The sequence below is a fragment of the Gymnoscopelus microlampas genome, assembly GCF_963454915.1.
Source record: "Gymnoscopelus microlampas genome assembly, chromosome: 21".
Lineage (NCBI taxonomy): Eukaryota > Metazoa > Chordata > Actinopteri > Myctophiformes > Myctophidae > Gymnoscopelus > Gymnoscopelus microlampas.
The window spans coordinates 37,130,743-37,148,908 of record NC_139958.1 but is presented as its reverse complement, the minus strand read 5'-3'; the positions used below and the strand labels follow the sequence as shown (position 1 = coordinate 37,148,908).

The 18,166-nt window shown below is 42.3% G+C and overlaps 1 protein-coding gene across 1 annotated transcript in view; it reads right to left on the bottom strand.

Moving 5' to 3' along the window:
- adamts6 (ADAM metallopeptidase with thrombospondin type 1 motif, 6) overlaps positions 1–18,166 on the bottom strand; it is a 114,838-nt gene that overhangs the window by 74,831 nt on the left and 21,841 nt on the right. The window contains exons 9-10 of the mRNA XM_084047341.1: positions 9,396–9,501; positions 2,857–3,003 (exon numbers count right to left, since the gene is read on the bottom strand). Of these exons, the coding sequence (XP_083903467.1) occupies positions 2,857–3,003; positions 9,396–9,501 (253 nt within the window). The remainder of the gene's footprint in view (positions 1–2,856; positions 3,004–9,395; positions 9,502–18,166) is intronic.

The following is an 18,166-nucleotide window of genomic DNA, read 5'->3' as shown; positions in this document are numbered from 1 at the left end:
GTAATGAGAAACATGAAAGCAAAATGCAAACATAGATGATGCAAACAAAAACATTACGCAAGAGAAAGACTAAATGGGAGGGGGGAGGGTGAGTTGGGTTGGGGTGGGGTCAACTGTTCTTCAAGAGTAAAATAAGGTGTCTTATTTTACTGTCTTCGTAAGCCTAATTTATACGCTTCAGTGAAAAATGACAAAAATGGCGTACATTTCAACCAGCAAATGACCTACATTTCAACTGAAACGTGTTGGAGAGTGTCGAGTCTGTCGACACCTTTTCTCAGTATGTCATTAAACGTAATTTCACCTGACACTTTTTTCATACTGCCTAATGTTAGGGGTGTGGATAGCTGAGTGGTTGAGCTGCGTACCACGGTAAGTTCTGATGCCTAATGTTAGGGTGGATAGCTGAGTGGCTGAGCTGCGTACCACATAGTTCTGATACCTGTGTCTCTCTTCACTGTGGACTATCAATAAAGACAGAAAAAGGCCTAAAAATGCAGTGTTTCTCGAACTTTTTCAAGGTCAAGGACCCCCAAATGTATATATATTTGCCTGCGGACGCCCATCTGAAAATGTTTCGAGCCCTGAGGGACTCCGGTCAACGACATGGGGTTTAAGTGGTTAAGTGCCTTGCTCAGGGACACGTCAACATAAACCCGGGGGTTGGGAGATGAACCGGTGAACGTCTGCTTACAGTACCAGACGGCCTCTCTACCACACTAAGCTATACGGCCGCCACAGCTAGCACCGTTCTTTAGCTGCAGCGTACAGTAGCTCCCTCCTCGTTTCCTCCATGGTTCTTTTCAAACCAAAACCAAAAACAGCGGGCAGAAATAGTCTATTCAAAGCAGCCATATTATGAAGACATTCACAGGTGTTACCAATGATACTAATGAAGGCTCTGTTCCATTCTGGTCAAACAGAGTCAGGGTGCTGATAGGTGTGTAACTCTGAGAGTGTACAAATGGAACCAAATGGACCCGTAAGGGTCCATTTGGTTCCATTTGTACACTCTCAGAGTTATGGGGGTCGTGGAAACCACTGTACAAGACTAAATGGAACAGAGCCTTCATTAGTATCATTGGTAACACCTGTGAAGGAAGTGATATTATGGCTGCTGTGCATAGAGCCTATTGGCCAACTTTAGCTGTCAATGACCGGACGATGGGCTTTACCAGGCTAAGGACGCTGATAGGCTCGTCCACTTGGTGGACGGCGAAAAAAAGCCAAACAAGCCCTCATGCCAGACTCCTGAAATCAAATGGAAATGAGATTTTCCGGAGGGAGGGGCTTTACCAGGCTAGATATCTTTTCACAATATCTATCTGTGGAACCGAGTCAAACCAAATGTAATGTCTACAATTCCAAGTGCTTGTCAGGGTGGGGTGTCCCCAGCTCAGATTTGATTATTTTGGAACCCTTTAATCCAAACTGTGAATCAGGCAGTATAATTGGCCGAGTAGACACAAACCTTTCCAGCAGGGCGGACACATTCACCTATCGCTACTACAGATGGAACTGTAAGACACATTCCCCCCACTCCACAGATACTGGTAATGAACTAAATGGAGACTTGTTTTAACCCATTAAAGACGGGAACGCATCCGTGTCATTTTAGATTTCTTTGGGCTATTTTTGAAAAATCGTAAAAATTGGTGCAAATATTTGACTCTATATATTGTTTTAAAGCAAACATTTTTAACTCGAAAAGTTTTTCAGAAAACTGCTAGGATTTAGAAGACATTTGTAGAATCCCAATATTTGCACACATTTTCTAGATTTTTCTATGAGCTTTTATATCTGCTATTTTTTTTAAATAGCCAAAGAAATCTAAAAATGTCACAGATGCTTTTCCGGTCTTGATGGGTTAATGCCAAGATTACCGTCCCCCTGTTTCCAATAGTTCTAGCCTAGCGCCAGGGAGGACTTGACGCTCTCCAGGGATGCGGAACATCGAACGTTTGACAGATTTTCCCGTGAACTGTTTATGTAATTCCTACTTGAGACGAGTGGCGGTCGAGGAGAGCTTCAAAGTCCCCCGGGGGCACCGTTTGTCAACAACCACCGTGTCCTTTTGGAAGTGTGTGAATGTCGGGAGCGTTTTGAAGAGGACAGTTCATCCTCGAACCCTTTTGGGCACGTTCCACCACGTTTTCCACAGAGCCTACATTGTTCTTATCGTCCCTGGGAAAGTGGCAGAGAGCCTGAACGCTTTTTTGTGTGTGTGTGTGTAGGGGGGAGGGGGGTCATCCTCTGATGTAAATATTAATGCCACCACACTGAGAAGCTGTTCCGCTCTTTCTCTCCTCTCTGTCTATTTATCTCGTGACAGTGGGTCCCCTCAGTACCCCTTTCGTTGATTTCCGAATCCAAGTACCCGCTTCCGCAAGTTTTGGATTCGCTTCACAGATCAGCAGGTTCACACAAAGCTTGTCAACGTGATATCATAACGTAACAGTAAAATAAATGTTCCCGTTTTCCACCTTCTCTCACACAACCCTCTGTAGAACCTCCGTGTACCCCGTCCAACCCCCCAGTAAAGCGACCCTGCTCTGTTCCGTTCTATAGCCAAGCCCACATACAAATCATCGCTGTTGGACAGAAACCTCTTATTTCCATATTCTAACTTTTTTGTGTTTTTTTCCCTTAAATTAACGCCCTAAGTGTTGATACAGCGTCACACAAAAGCATCAAAAGGAGCAGATCCGCAAGTAGATTGTAGATCTGCTACTTTTGCTTTTTTGTTTATTTGAACTCTAAAAGGTAACAGTTTTGGACATGGTTTTGGACACACGCACACGCACACGCACACACACACGCACACACGCACACACACAGCAGTACACTTGTACTTACTCCAGGAAGCTGGTGATGTAGTCTTTGCTGCACGCGGACCAGGAGAAGGGGTTGGTGTTGGCGGTGATGTGAGCAGCCATCAGCTTGGCCGTCTCGTGGCCTTTGGTGCCGCAGGAGTTCCCAATCCCGTCGTGGTTCATCCCGAAGCTAAAAAACGAAATGAAACAATATAAAATGAATGCCGATTTACAATTAGGCAAATCCAGAGCGACTTACGGTACGGTAAGCAAAGGTAAGCGCGAGGTAATACGTCAAATGCGTTGAGATAGTCATCTAGGATCCTAGGTAAACCAAGAACCTAGTATCAGTCTAAACAGTATAATGTCAAAGAAATGGTCGATGATAATAGTCTACAAATGAACCTGGCATCTGTCTAAATAACATAACTAAATTACATTTGAACCTTTGTATAAGACTGCGTGCTACGGCAAGTGCTACGGGCTAAAGTGGAGTCTGAAACCGCAAGTGTATTACATTTCATACCATTGGCGTATCTTTGATCAAGGGCAACAACCGCAGCACAAACCGGGGAGGTGTTTGCCTTTTGTGTCAGGCAGACAGTGACAACTAACTACAGTAGCCTAACTAGAATCAGAATCATCTTTACTGTTACATCACAGGTTTACACGTCTAAAGAAGAGGATGGAATTCATCTTTGAGCAAGGAGAGAAAGATAGAAAAAAACTGAGTAACGTGTTGAGAATAGGCAACAAAAAAACTGTATATACAGTATACATATTGCATAATCCAGGTGGTACAGGATGTACATGAGGTTAGACATAAGGTGCATAAGGTTAGACACATGGGTCACTCACTAAGTACATTTACTCTATAGTACTGTACTTGAGTACAATTTTGAGGTACTTTTACTTAAGTATTACTTTAATTGTTTATTCAACTTTAGTTAATAGCAGATCTGGGTCCCCAGAAAAATTTGTTAATATAGGGTCACAATCATATTAACCACTTTAACCATATTTTGTACTTTGGCTATTCAAAAATAGCAAATATACAAGCTCATAGAGCATCACTATTTTTGAGAAAACGTGAAAATGGGTGCAAATCTGAATATCTATATATATTTTTAAAGCGAACATTTTAACGAAAATCTTTGCTTCTGGACGTCTCTGGCACAAAATATTTTTGAGATGGGGGGTCCACGGCCAATTTTTTTCAAAAAAATGAAAGTGTTTGAATTTTTTTGGGGGGAATCCACGGCCAAATATATATCAATTTGGGGGGGTCCATGGCACGGAAAAGTTTGAGAACCCCTGTTCTAAAGTGTCCGAGTGGGATATTACGTGGAGGATGTGTCCCCTCGCGGCCCTGCGCTGGCTGTTAAAAGGTGTCAGTCTGCGTGTGCTGCTGGGAAACAGCTGTGTGAAAGGCAGCAGGGGTCAGAGGTCAAGCTCCTGTCTGGAGCTCCACAGGAACGGCAGAGTTCTAATCAGCACTCTGAAAGCCCCGCCCCGCCTGTCAATCAATAACCTGCAGGTTGGAACAGGCTCTGAGGGGAGGAGGGGGGGAAAGGGGGTCTTCTTCTTTCTGGACAAATCAACGCACTTATAGACGTGGTTCTCAAACCTTACAATTTCAAGGACGAGCCCGGTTTGATTTGCAATTAGGCCACGGCGGACCCCCATTTGATGTAATTGGGTTTTCTTTTTTTTTCCATCTCTGCGACCCCCCAGTTTACGTTGTAAAATGGTCAATTTAACTCTGAGAGTGTAACAAATAGAACTGGTTCTCACGTTGAGAACCAGTTGCAAGAGAGCAGTGGTTCTCAGTGGTGGTCCTTGAGGGGGTTCCAGGGGGTCCCCCTCAAGCTTTGCTTTTTTTTTTACATTTTAACAACACAAATCTTGTATGGGGGGTCCCTGGCAAAACATATTTTCAGATATGGGGCGGGGGGTCCGCCCCATATCTTGAGAACCACTATATCTTGAGAACCACTGTACTAGAGAATATTAAGACTAAGCCAACACGCTGTAAAACGCGGCAAAAGCTGCAAAGCGACCAAGCGTGGCCTGCATGCGTTACAGCTGCGCTCATACCAGCAGTGACAGAGGGACAGGCTACTGTCAATGAAAGACACAGACTGACGGCCGACACTTGAGCCGCTTGACAGTTAAGCTGGCTTCAACTTTTTTTCCCCCTAACGCTGCAATGATGCAGCGAAAACGTTAATAAACCGTAGTGTATTGTTTTCGTTTGAGCATTTCCTCTCACCTTCTCTCTCACTCTCTCTCTCTCTCCACACAATTCCTAATACGTAAATTCCCTGATACGTAACCCCCCCCCGCGCGCATTGTGAACACAGCATGAGTCAACGTTGACGCGTGGCTCAGGCCACACATGCGTAAATGACAAGGGTAGGGTTTAAACAACACGCAGAAATACTTAAAGGATGACTTCACCTTTTTTCAACCTATGTTCAAAATCTACTTGGTCTCTGTCTACCGGTGACAGCATCATTAGCAGGGGTGCACATAACTGGTGCGCAGGTGCGCATGCGCACCCACAATAAAAAATGCGCACCATATCAGACGACGCAAGGCGCTTTTGCGTAGCAACAGCTGGGACAGGAATCTCCAAGATTTTATTTTTTAGCAAAACTAAAAAATAAAAACCGTGCTGACTCCCCCCCCCCCGCCCCCCCCCCCCCCCCCCCCCACGTTGACAAAACGGGACGGGACCATTTATTTGTTGCGCACCAAGTCACATCTCCAGGTGCTCTTCTGAGTACTAGACCTAAAAAGTTATGTGCACCCCTGATCATTAGGCAGGTTTTTTCAAAGATTTAAAATGTTATATTTAGATTTTTATAAACGCAAGAACGATGGCTTCCATTGCAGCATGCTAACTTTCCAGGAATAGAAAGCCTGCCGTTTCTTTTGGCTTGGAGTCCCCATCGATGATGTCACTGGTAGGCGGGTTTCTGAACTGTCCAAAGCCCTCCTCTGAGACACAGAGTGAGTAGACAAAAATGGTCCCATATCATAATGAACATCTTATCTTCAATTATATGAAGATAAGTTGAATATGGGTGAAGTCGTCCTTTAACGCCAGAATGAGTTTACTGTACAATACATATCTTTCCGTTGACAGAAAAGGGGGCAGGAATCGTTGGGAGAGAGAGAGAGAGAGAGAGAGAGAGAAGGGGAAGTGGAAAAATGCTGAAACAAAAACATTATGATTGTCTGCGTCATTGAGAGACGGTGAAAGACTTTGAAGCCGGCTCAAACGTTTTTGTAGCGCGTCACCCCTCGTCACGCTGCTCAAGTGTCGGGTGTCACTTTGTAGCTTTGTGACGCTTGGCTTCCATTGGAAATGTCCTGCGGCCTTGAGTTGCTTTGTCACTGCTAGTGTGAACTCAGCCTTAGTGTTGAATTCACTCCAAAGAGTGTACAAATGGAACCAAATGGACCCGCAAGAGTCTCCAGAGTTAATGCTGCACTATGTAACTTTCCTGTTCTGTTCCGGATTTATTCATGTCAAACCAGAACAGGGTCTAAAAGTCTCAATAGAAAAGCAGGGAGAACAAATACAACCACCCCGATTGTATGAGTTATATTGTATTTACATACTCCATGCCATACAAGCTCACAACGCCTCGTAGAGCTTGCTGATCTGCTATTTTTGGCAAAGAGGTTTGGTGTAGAGGGAAAGGGGAGCAGACTAACTACCGAGTAAAAAGTCAGGTTTACTAAGTATTGACGGTTTAAGTGGTTGAATGTCTGAAGAGACAACAAGAGATTAACATTAATCCAACACTGATGATAGTGCTGTCAAACAAGTCGATGAAACTATGAAATCTATGAAAAGGTTTAATCTGCAACACAATTTTATACAAAATGTAGTAAGGGTCCCTGCTTCATCTCTCTCTCAGCTAAGAGGTCCTTGGCCTGAAAAACGTTGAAGACCCTGCCTGGCCTAGAGGGTTTTTAAAGTGGTCACCAAAGCCCAATAATGAATCATCGTAACAATTCATTTTCTTTCTTTTCTTTTTTTTACTTTATCTGTCTGAGTATAATATTAAAAGTTAAAAGCTCACATTACAGCAAAGGAAGTCAAAAGTTTTTTTCCTTTTCCTATACTGTCCCGAAAGCACAAATCAGATCTAATGTATATAACAAACGCGGGCCACATCGCACAGCCTCCAAACCTGTTTTTCTAAGGCCCGGCGTTTATGACATTTTAGCCTACTCTGGAAATAAATCAGGCAACCGGTTGAAACCCCCGCTGCAGCCTGTTTCTTTTTTTTTTATAACGTCCTCTCTCCAAGCAGAGACTATTTTTACAACAGGCCCCGTAACAGAAGCAGACATAAGACATAATAAAGGAAATCGCCATCTCGCTGAACCCCACCAGAGGGGGATACGTAGACTAATACATCATCATTATTTTGCTTTATATTCAGGAAGAGAGAGCCAGAGGTATGTGGACACACACGGATACCTCGTATGTCCAAAAAAAAACTGTTCCTTTTTTTATTGTTATTCTTAAAAAGGTAGGGTAAGTGATATTCTTTTGTTAAAATAAGTGTTACATAGCTCTATATTCTGATAGTACTCATTGCTATTGGGTGTTTGTTCAGTAACAGGAGTCTCTCCATGTCTCTCCCAGCTCTTTATTAAACAGAAAATGCATTTTAAGGTCGGGATACCAATTTTATCCAATCAGGATAGAGAACTCACACAGGATACAGATTAAATGAGTGGAATTGAAAGTGATGACACAAAGAAATTAGCAGATTTTTTCAAAACTGGAACACTATAAAAAACAAAGCTGAAAAATGGGTACTCTTTCCTGATTGGCTGGAATTTTGCAACCCACCTGAAAATGTATTTTCTGTTTATCAAAGTGCTGGAGAGACAGGAAGACCCCCGTTACTGAACAAACACTCTATAGCAATGATTACTATAAGAATATAGTGCTTTAACCTTTTAACAAAAAACGTTTTGTTTTAACCAAAAAATATCACTTATCCTACCTTCAAAAATAACTTAAATTCAAATAATGAAAAGACGATCTACAAGCTCACAACGTTGTGAGCTTGTAGATCGGCTATTTTCACTACTTTTGTGCGACACTCTTGTGCGACAAAGTAGGCGTTCATTTATGAACAAAAAAACACATAAAGTTGAAATATGGAGATACAAGCTTTTCTCGCTCGACGGTGACGATTTGCATGAGGATATATGTGGACATACAGTTCAAGACGCCCGCTGAGGAAAAAGGCAACAAGGCAAGGTCTGGTAAAGGCCAGCAATAAAGCTATGTGAAATGGTGGTTCAGTTAGTGTAACGCCTGCGTTTCGAACCCAGGTCTCCCGCATGGAATGCCAACATCTTATCCACTAGCCTAAAGGAGAATTTTCCCTTGAGCAGGGGAGTTATTAGGCTATTGGTCATCAGGCAGAGGCTCTGAGTCACTACTGATACACTAGCCATACTGCAATAGAAAAAATACTCTGTTATAGGTAGAAAGTCCTGTATTCAACAGTTTACTTGCGTAAAAGTAAACAACTTTTTTCTAACAGCGTCTATTGGCTATTTTCGAAAAGACATAGTATAAAATAGGGTTTCATATGATATTGGTTAAAGTATGTTATTGTTTTGTAATAATAATCTAAACCGAACGTTACCAGTGACTAAAGCTTTCAAATAATCGTAGTGGAGTAAAAAAGTACAATATTTGCCTCTGACATCAGATGTAGTGGAGTAGAAGTATAAAGAACAGAAGTAAAAGTACCTCAGAATTGTACTTAAGTGCAGTACTTGAGTAAATGTACTTAGTTACTTTCCACCACTGCCTATGTTTGTTCAAGAGGAATCATACAGCAAGAGAGAGAGAGAGAGAGAGAGAGAGAGAGAGAGAGAGAGAGAGAGAGAGAGAGAGAGAGAGAGAGAGAGAGAGAGAGAGAGAGAGAGAGCATCAACAAAATAAAGTACGAAGAACCGAAAAAAACGTGTTCTATTTGCAACGATGGAAATACAAAAGAGGGAGAATCCAGAAGTTGACGGGACATGTTAGAACACTGTTTCCCAAAAATTGGTTCGGGACCCAATTTTTCAAAAGTATTTCATGAATAAAATCAAGGAGTGAGATCAATCTTAAGACATATACCCGCACACTGCCACTTGCAAGTTCAAGAGACGCTTTTTAATGTAGGCAACGTTTGGGTCATGTAGACCATCCTCAGGCATGAGGATCTTCTCTTGAACTTGCAAGTGGCAGTGTGCCGGTATATCTTTTAAGATTGATCTCACCTACTGTTTGTCGTCTACGCACCTGCTTTTAGACTTTAAACCGGGTGTGCGGAAGTTCTATTTCAAATGAATGAAATGAAAAATTCGAATAATTTCCATAAAATGAAATAAAAAAACGTTTAAGAAGTACTGAAAATAGAAGAGCTTTTAGATCTGCTATTTTCACTAGTTTAGGTCCCCGGGCAAAACATTTAATTGACATTTAATCTTGAGCTAAAATGTTTGGGAAGCACTGGTGTCAGAAGATGTTGGAGCAACAACACTCACTTGTGGCCGATCTCGTGTGCGATGGTGAAAGCAGAACCAAGGCCAATGTCTTCATTGATGCTGCAACTTCTTTCTGGCTCGCACATTCCAGCAACGGAGGCCAAGCCTGCGGGCGCACACACACACGCACACGCACACGCACACACACACACACACACACACACACATTTTTGCATTACTACACTTGTTGTGTGAGTGAGGACATCCACATTTTAGGATGTCAATTTTATGAATGCCATTTTTAGCCTAACCCAGGCCCGGATTGGCCGTCGGGAGGACCGGGACTATTCCCGGTGGCCTGCCCTCTAGTGGCCTGCCTGAAAAAAAAAAAAAAAAAAAAATTTTTTTTTTCTTTTTTTTTTTTTTGCATCAAAAAAAAATATCAGGTCAGGCCAGCCATCCACAGCCAGCGCGGCGCTTAAGTGATGCAGCAAAAAAAAATCTCTCCTAAGCTCAGGCCAGGCCAACCACAGTCAATTTCAATTCAATGCAGTCAGTGTTGCTTGCAGCTCAGTGCAGCTGCGGGCCTCCCCCCTACCTTTAACCCCCAAAAAGGCCCCCCTTTTGTAAGGCCCCCAAAAAATAAGGCCCCCCCAAAAAAGGGCCCCCCAAAAAAATCGGCGCGCGCTGTGCGCGCGCAGGGTGGCCTGGGTGGGCGTGTATCTCCCGGCCAGATTTGGAGTCCCACTCCGGCCCTGGCCTAACCCTAAAGTGTCATGCACCGATCTACAAGCTCACAACGCGCTGCAACGCATTGTGAGCTTGTAACTCAGCTATTTTCGGCTTACAACACTGGCGAGCAACTAAGTATAAATCAGGTCGTAACCTAATCACCTAAACCTAAGCTCTAAATATCTCTCTAATCTAAACTCTAATTTATGGATTTTGTTTAATCATAAAATATTTGTTTCCTTGTGAGGATCAGGAAAATTGTCCTCAGAAGCATAGCAATACAAGTACAATCACAGGCACAAACATACAAACATCAGGGTCAGGTCAAGGTGACACATTCTTAGTCAGGGTCATAAAAAAAGGGATTCCACTTAATCACAGTAAAATGTTTAAAAAAAAAAAAAAAAGGGTTAATTTATCCATTTGTAACCCTGAGTGATACAAGATGTAACCAAATTGACCCGTTGTACACTCTCAGAGTTAATCCATAAAGACCGGGAACGCATCTGTGTCATTTTTAAATTTCTTTGGCTATTTATTTTTGAAAATTCGTGAAAATGTGTGCAAATCTTTGAATATATATATTTTCTTGACTCAAATCTTTGCTTCTGGGGGTCCCTGGAACAAAATATTATGTTATAATTATTTGAGATGGGGGGGGGGGGGGGTTAGTGGACAAATACATATCATTTTGGGGGTCCTTGGCATGAAAAGGTTTGAGAACCACTGATATTATAGCAAAATACGTTTTTTTTTTTTTTTTTTTAACTGTTTGGATTTAGAAGGCATTTGTAGATTGTAGGCACTCTGTGTCACGCTATGAGCTTGTAGATCTGCTATTTTTGAATAGCCAAAGTATGAGATAATGGTTAAAGTGGTTCAAATCTAAAATGACAGATGCGTTCCCGGTCTTAATGGGTTAAATGAAACGCTCAGGATTTCACAGTTGTTTGACCTCTGCGGTGCTTAATGTGGTGCCCAGTGGAGAAATGGTACGTTTTCCCAGTCACTCCTGGAGTCACCGTGGGGAATAGAGTTTAGCATTACTGGCTAGACTTTTAGCCTGTCTCAACATACAGTTACTGCTTGAAAATGTCTAGACGAGAGCTAGATTTATACATTTCAATGCATGTAACAAGGGACCACCTAGGTAATACAAGCCAAGGAAGGGAATATAAGAACCCCCAAAAAAGCAGACCATCAGAAATGTAGATGTTTTCCACATTTAAAAAATCTTTGAGGAAGAAAGAGAAAGGGGGGAAAGGACAGAGAGGAACGGAGGGAGAAGTAGAGAGAAAGAGAGAGGTGTTTGTTCTAGACCCCCCCTCCCAAACAAACCCAGGTGACATAATTAGTTCCTTTTTACGGCGTGCCGTCTATCACAGGGTCTGTTTGTTTGTTTGTTTGTCTGTCTGACTGACTGACTGTCTGGAGATGATCTCACAAACCGTAGGACTGGACTGATTCAGCGGCTACATTTTAATGCACGCTGCCAGGACGACCACAGAAGTCCTTTTTTTCACATAATGTTTTATACTTTGTGTGTGTGCAGGTGTGTGCGTGTGCGCACACTCGTGCTGGCATGCGTGTGTATGGCAAGGCAAGGTAGTTGTATGTTTAGCACATTTGAACAACAAGGCAATTCAATGTACTTTACACAGAACATCAAGCAAAGGAAACGCAATTATACAATGAAATTAGGATGCCTAAAACGAAAGAAGTACGTTTTTTTTGTTTTTTGTGACAGAACGCTGACCTTTCCCAGATGACCTGAGAGATCTGGATGGTTCATGATATCGTACAGGAGCATACAAGTATTTTGGGCCTAAACCATTAAAAGCTTTCTAGACCAACAGTAGTATTTGAAATCAATTATTTGACACACAGGAGTGATATGCTCCCCTTTCTTGTTATTAGTAAGGACTCGAGAAGCAGTGTTCTGAATCAAGCATGCCTGTCTTTGCATCAGATACTGTACTGTACAAGTGGAAAAGTATAATGGATGCAAATGAAGACCGTCTAACTCAGTGGTTCTAAAAGTGGGGTCCGGGGACCCCAAGGGGTCCTTGAAGGGGGAGAAATAGAGGTCCCCCCAGCAAAAAAATCATTAATATAGCATCAAAATCTGTTAAACCACTTTACCCCCATTGGCTATTTGAAAATAAGCACAAAATCCTTTCTGATGGGGGTCCGCAGCCAAATACATTTTAATTAAGGGGCCATGAAAAAGTTTCAATAATTTCATTCACATTTTTGCCCAAAATAGGGACACAAGGTTTAAATTGGTTTAAGTGTGATAGTAATTTGAATGGTTTCACTCCTGAAGAAAGTTAAAACATATGCATAACAATTTAAACACAGGCTTGGATTTGCTGGGGGAATGGGAGGGGGATCCATGCTTCTGCTTTTGACATCCATCCCCTCTCTGGTTATTCATTTGTATGTCCGGTGGGGGTCAGACTGGATTACATTTAAAAAAAAATAGCGATAACAATTTAACGCGGCACTATGTAACTTTTTAGCGGCGCTAGCCGCTCTATACCTTTAGGTATAGAGCGGTAGCCCTCTATACCTGGCTTTTGCGTCAACGTTCTGATTGGTCAGACACGTCAACAAAGTGATTGGTCAAGCTTCACGTGACACGTGGCTATAAACACATTATAAACACTTATTGATGACAAAATGTATCAAAGGCGCCGCTACCTTCACACAGGTGTGATTTTTTTATGAATAAAGTGTAATTTTGTCCAATCTGTATAGTAGAGTATGTTAATACAGTATCACTCATACAATTGGATTTAGTCTCCCTGCTCTTCTATTGAGACATTTAGACATGAGACATGATTAAATTTATCCCCTGAGCAAGCAGGCCGGCTCTATTAGCTCAATGGTAAAAATGTCAGCACCTGCGCAGGAAACAGGGTTCTAATCCAGGGTAGAAGAGGAAAGTTACATAGTGCAGCTTTAACCCTGGCGTCCATGTTTTAGGCACATTTTGGTGTAGATGACACAAAGTAGAGGGCCAAGTATACTGACCCGTGGGGGATCCCAGTCAACGAAGTATACAGGGTTTAAATGGTTGAAGTAAAACCTCAGAGTTCCTAAAACTAAAAAGAAATTTGATGTTTCTTTCCCCCGGGACCCAACCTGTGTGTCTGGGGACCCCCAAGGGTCTTTGAGGGGGTGCACGGGGGTCCGCAGCCAAATGAGGAACCATTTAAACACTTGCACACTGTTCTAGTCTTTGGCTATTTCGAAAAATAGCCGATCTGCAATCAGCGATGCGTGGAGATTGCACTGCAGATCTGCTATTTTCACAATCTTTTTTGAAAATCTTTGTTTTGTGACTTTTTGAACATTTCTGAAATTATTTTGAGCATCTTTCAATGTTTTCTATTTCTGGATAAAAACAGATTTGTATTCTTTTTGCAATTTATTTTTAAATAATAAGAAAAAAACATACGAATCCTAAAAAGAAAAGGAGATATTTACTCACGATCCCCCCCAAAAAATGGGGTCCCGACCCATTGTATGGGAACCCCTGGTATAGGGGAGGAGGAGGAGGAGGAGGAGGAGGAAGGAGGAGTTTTTGGGAGAGACGTCGAGGAAGCCAAGCAGATGCCAGGGCAATTAAAAGCAAGCGGGGAATGTGACGAATGCGCTGGACCTGTCAAACCACCCCCGAAGTCACAATATTACCTCCAAGATATATTGTACTGCCTGTAGGGCCTTCACACAGATAAGATGTGGCAAGAGGGGCAGGAGGAGGAGGAGGAGGAGGAGGAGGGGAGGAGGAGGGGGCTTCTGCAGCACACAGCGTTATTGTAGTTAAACTAACCACATCGTCGCTGTCAGGGGATGAAACCTCTTATCTCCTTCGTATTCTAACTTTTTGTGTTTTCTTTTCGTAAATTAACGACCCCCATCTCGATCCTTAAAAGTAACAGTTTTGGACATATGATTAAAAACTAGAAGTGTGTGTGTGTGCGCGTGTGTGTGTGTGTGTGTGTGTGTGTGTGTGTGTGTGTGTGTGTGTGTGTGTGTGTGTGTGTGTGTGTGTGGGGGGGGGGGGGATTAGTTAACTGAAATAAAAACAAAAACGAGGCGTTTACCAAAAAAGTAAGTAACTAGCTGAAAATGTATGTGTATTTACAAAACAAACTAAAGCAAACTGACATCACGGAAAATTTCCTCAGTTTTAGTCTTTGGAAAAAAGAAAAAAAATGTGACTACCCCTCGCTCATGACTGGCCCATATTACAATAAAAACATAAAACAGTAAAACTAGCAAACCAGCTGCAAAAAATAAAACAAATTGAAATTTAAAACGTGAAGGCTAAACGAAAAAAATTAAAAAATAAAATGAAACAAACTATAACAACCTTGTTTCTACCACCATCAACATATCGCCTCTATCGGGTGGAAACCCCGATAGAGGTGTCCAAAACTGTTTGTGTGACGCTGCTGCGGTATTATCAAGTTAATTTACGAAAAAACATGGAGATAAGAGGTTTCTGCGCGACAGCAGCAATATGACCCACTCTATCCGTCTCCTGCATGCTGCAACACTCCCTCTAATTGTCCTTTTCCCCTCTCTGTGTTCCCTTTCAAGCTATTCTTCTCCCCCATCTAGTCTTAAATCTCAATCTTTTCCCCGTACTTCCCCCGTATATATCCCTAAATTGTCTCTTTGTTTTCTTTTACACATTAAACGGCTTCTCCTTTCAACCAAGGGGGAAGTGTAAACACATGACGTAAAATTAGATACCGGTGGAAGCGGATACGATTGTTTATTATTTATTTTTTACTTAGGTTAAAGTCCCAATACCACTATGTAGGTGGTATTTACTTGTCTTTTGCAAGTAAAAGACCTGTATTTAAAAAAAAGTCAGTAAAAAGTACCAAAGCACTGGCATCAAAATGTACTTAGAGTCCCATTTCAAATCATCATACTATTGATTTGTGATTAGTAATGCATTAATGTGCTCATCACTTTAATGGTGCAGCTGATAAAGTTAGGGTTGCTTTACCCATTAAGTACTTAACCCATTAAGACCTGAGGCCGATTCTACATTATGCCTTCTAAATCAGCAGTTCTCATGCCAAGGACCCCTAAAATGATATGTATTTGGCCGCGGACGCCCATCTGAAAATGTGTTGTGCAGCAGGAAGAGAGGATTTGTGTAGAAGATGAAACATTTTTTGAAACACCTTCAAGATTTTTCAAAACATTTATAAAATGAACAGATGTAGAAGCTTGCAGCGCAGCACTAAGTGACGCACTGTGAGCTTGTATATCTGCTATTTTTGAGAACCACAGACACACAGGAGTGAGGGGAGTTACATGCAACAAATGGCCCGTCAAGCTCGAACTGAGGACTCGCTGTCAGGCATTAGAGCCCATGTGGTTGATTTGATTGATTGATTGAGTGATTGAGTGATTGAGTGATTGTTTTTCTTTCAGTATTTAAGTGTCATGCTTCCAAGGACAGCCCAGCCCATATGGACTTACAGAACCCTTTTCCTGTTCAATTTGGTAGCCACTCGACAATCGGGTCACCCTCATAATTGATCAGATAATTAAGGCTTTGGAGCAAAGTGTCGAACGGCGCATCGCACAACAAAAGTGTTGCCAAAAAGGCATTTTTCTGTCACAGAGGATGTCCGCCGAAAAACTGTTTCGAGTTTTGAGCTCGCACATCTGCTACTTTTGATGCTTTTGTGTGATGCTGTAGTATGATCAAGTAGGGCGTTAACCCATTAAGACCTGGTATCTGTGTCATTTTTAGATGTGAGCTAAAAGGCCATATTTTACACTTTTGGCTATTCAAAAATAGCAGATATACAAGCTCATAGCGCGGCACCGAGTGCCGCGCTACGAGCTTGTAGATCTGCTATTTTTGAAAATTCGTGAAAATGTGTGCAAATCTTTGAACATATATATTTTTAAAGCGAACATTTTTAACTCAAATCTTTGCTTCTGGGGGGTCCCTGGAACAAAATATTTTGATGGGGGTCCGCGGCCAAATACATATAATTGTGGGGGTCCTTGACATGAAAAAGATTGAGCACCACTGATATAGAAACATACGTTTTTCAGAATACTGTTGAGATTTAGGAGACGTAGAATCGGCTTCAGGTCTCAATGGGTTCATTTATGAAAAGAACACGCAAAAAGTTTGGATATGGAGATAAGAGGTTTCTGCCCGACAGCGACGATATGAATGTAATCCAATAGATGGAGCAACACTGCGGCACAACAAAAGTGATGTAAAAAAACATGACAGGACTGCTTCGTAAAACGGCATGTACTCTGATTGGTTGGGAAGATGAGGTAAGTGCAGCTGTTACTCAAAGTTGTGCTTACACTACAGTGATAGTTACGTTGTATCAGTGAAACTGTGGGAGGGGAAAGGGAGAGGGAGATGGGAGCACATTTAGACTGGATCTGTGTACGTAGAGTAGACCTGTACACAACACAGGTCCGGGCCTAACCCAGCCACACGGGGCCACTATAAGGATCTGCTCAAACCTAATCTCTAGTAGTCAGCACTACTGGCCTCCTGGCAAGTGCACTTAAAGGGATAGTTCCCTTGGCTTGGCTTTTCTCTATCGATTAGTCACCCCATGGAGATGACCGGCAGCGGTTCCGGTAGAAGACACAAAGAGTCTCCTTTGTGTCTGCCACCAGAACCTCTGCCTAGGGTCCGCTGGTCATCAAATTATTGGCTTAGGAATGCGACAAAAACAAAACAACATCCATGAACAATTTCCATGGGGTGACTAATCGATAGAAAACATTTTTTTTGGGGGGGGGGGGGGGGTGAACTATCCCTTTAAACCTCTCCAAATGATCCCGAATGCGGCAGCACGCTTGGTCTTCAACCAGACAAAATGTTCACATGTCTCCCCCGTTCTCCGCTCCCTCCATTGGCTCCCATAAAGTTACTGCCCGCACAGAGTACAAAACACTGATGTTGGCCTACAAAGCAACCAACGGTATGGCACGCCCCCCCCCCATATCTTCAAAGCCTGATCCCTCCCGCTCACTCAGATCAGCTAACACAGGGAAGCCTGAACCTTTGCTAAAACATCCGGGACAACGCTCCACACGTCCCCAGACTCTTCTCCCTTCTGGCTCCCAAACTGTGGAATGAACTCCACATTGCAGTCAGAAATGCAGATTCACTCCCAATTTTCAGCCTTCATCTGAAGACTCACCTCTTCAGACTCCACCTCAGCCCGTAGCACTTGCCCTAGCCTCGACGACCTTGCAGGCTTATGCAAAGGCTAAAATGTAACTTAGATAGCAGGCTATGTAGACAGATGCCAGGTCATTGTTGACCTGGCATCATATAGTGTGTATAGTTTCAATGGACAGATTGAATTTTTGGGGGGGATATTCTACTGTTAGACTGATGATAGGTTCTTGGTTTACTTATGATCCTAGATTACTAATTCTATGCATTTGATGAATTTCCTTGTGTTGTCCTTGCTTACTGTAAATCGCTCTGGATTAAGAGCGTCTGCTAAATGCCTAAATTGTAAATTGTAAAAAACCCATTAAGACCTGAGCCCGATTCTAAAAATGTCTTGTAAACAGCTTTCTGAACATCCTATGTTGCTAGGTCAGTGGTGCTCAAAATTACATGTATTTGGCCGCAGAGATTTGAGTTAAACATATTCGCTTTAAAAAATATATATATTCAAAGCTTTGCACAAATGAAAAAAAAGATAAAAAAATTGCTGATCTACAAGCTCATAGGGGGCACGAAGTGATGCGCTATGAGCTTGTATATCTGCATTTTTTAATAAACAAAGAGAAAACCAATGTGCTATTTTAGCTAAAATCTAAAATGACACAGGTGCTTTCCAACATGTAATGTTGTTGTTAGTAGGATTAAACACAGGAGGAAGTTGACTAAAAAAGGGGGAGGAGACAAACCCGAGTTCCTGTTTAACAAAAAAAAAGAGGTCAGAACCGCAGAGGCAAAAACAACATTCTTTTTTCCTTTTTTTCCCAAACAGGTTCCCAGATTGGCTCAGACCACACATGGATGAAGGAAACAATACACTGAAGCAGGGAAAACAGATCACCAG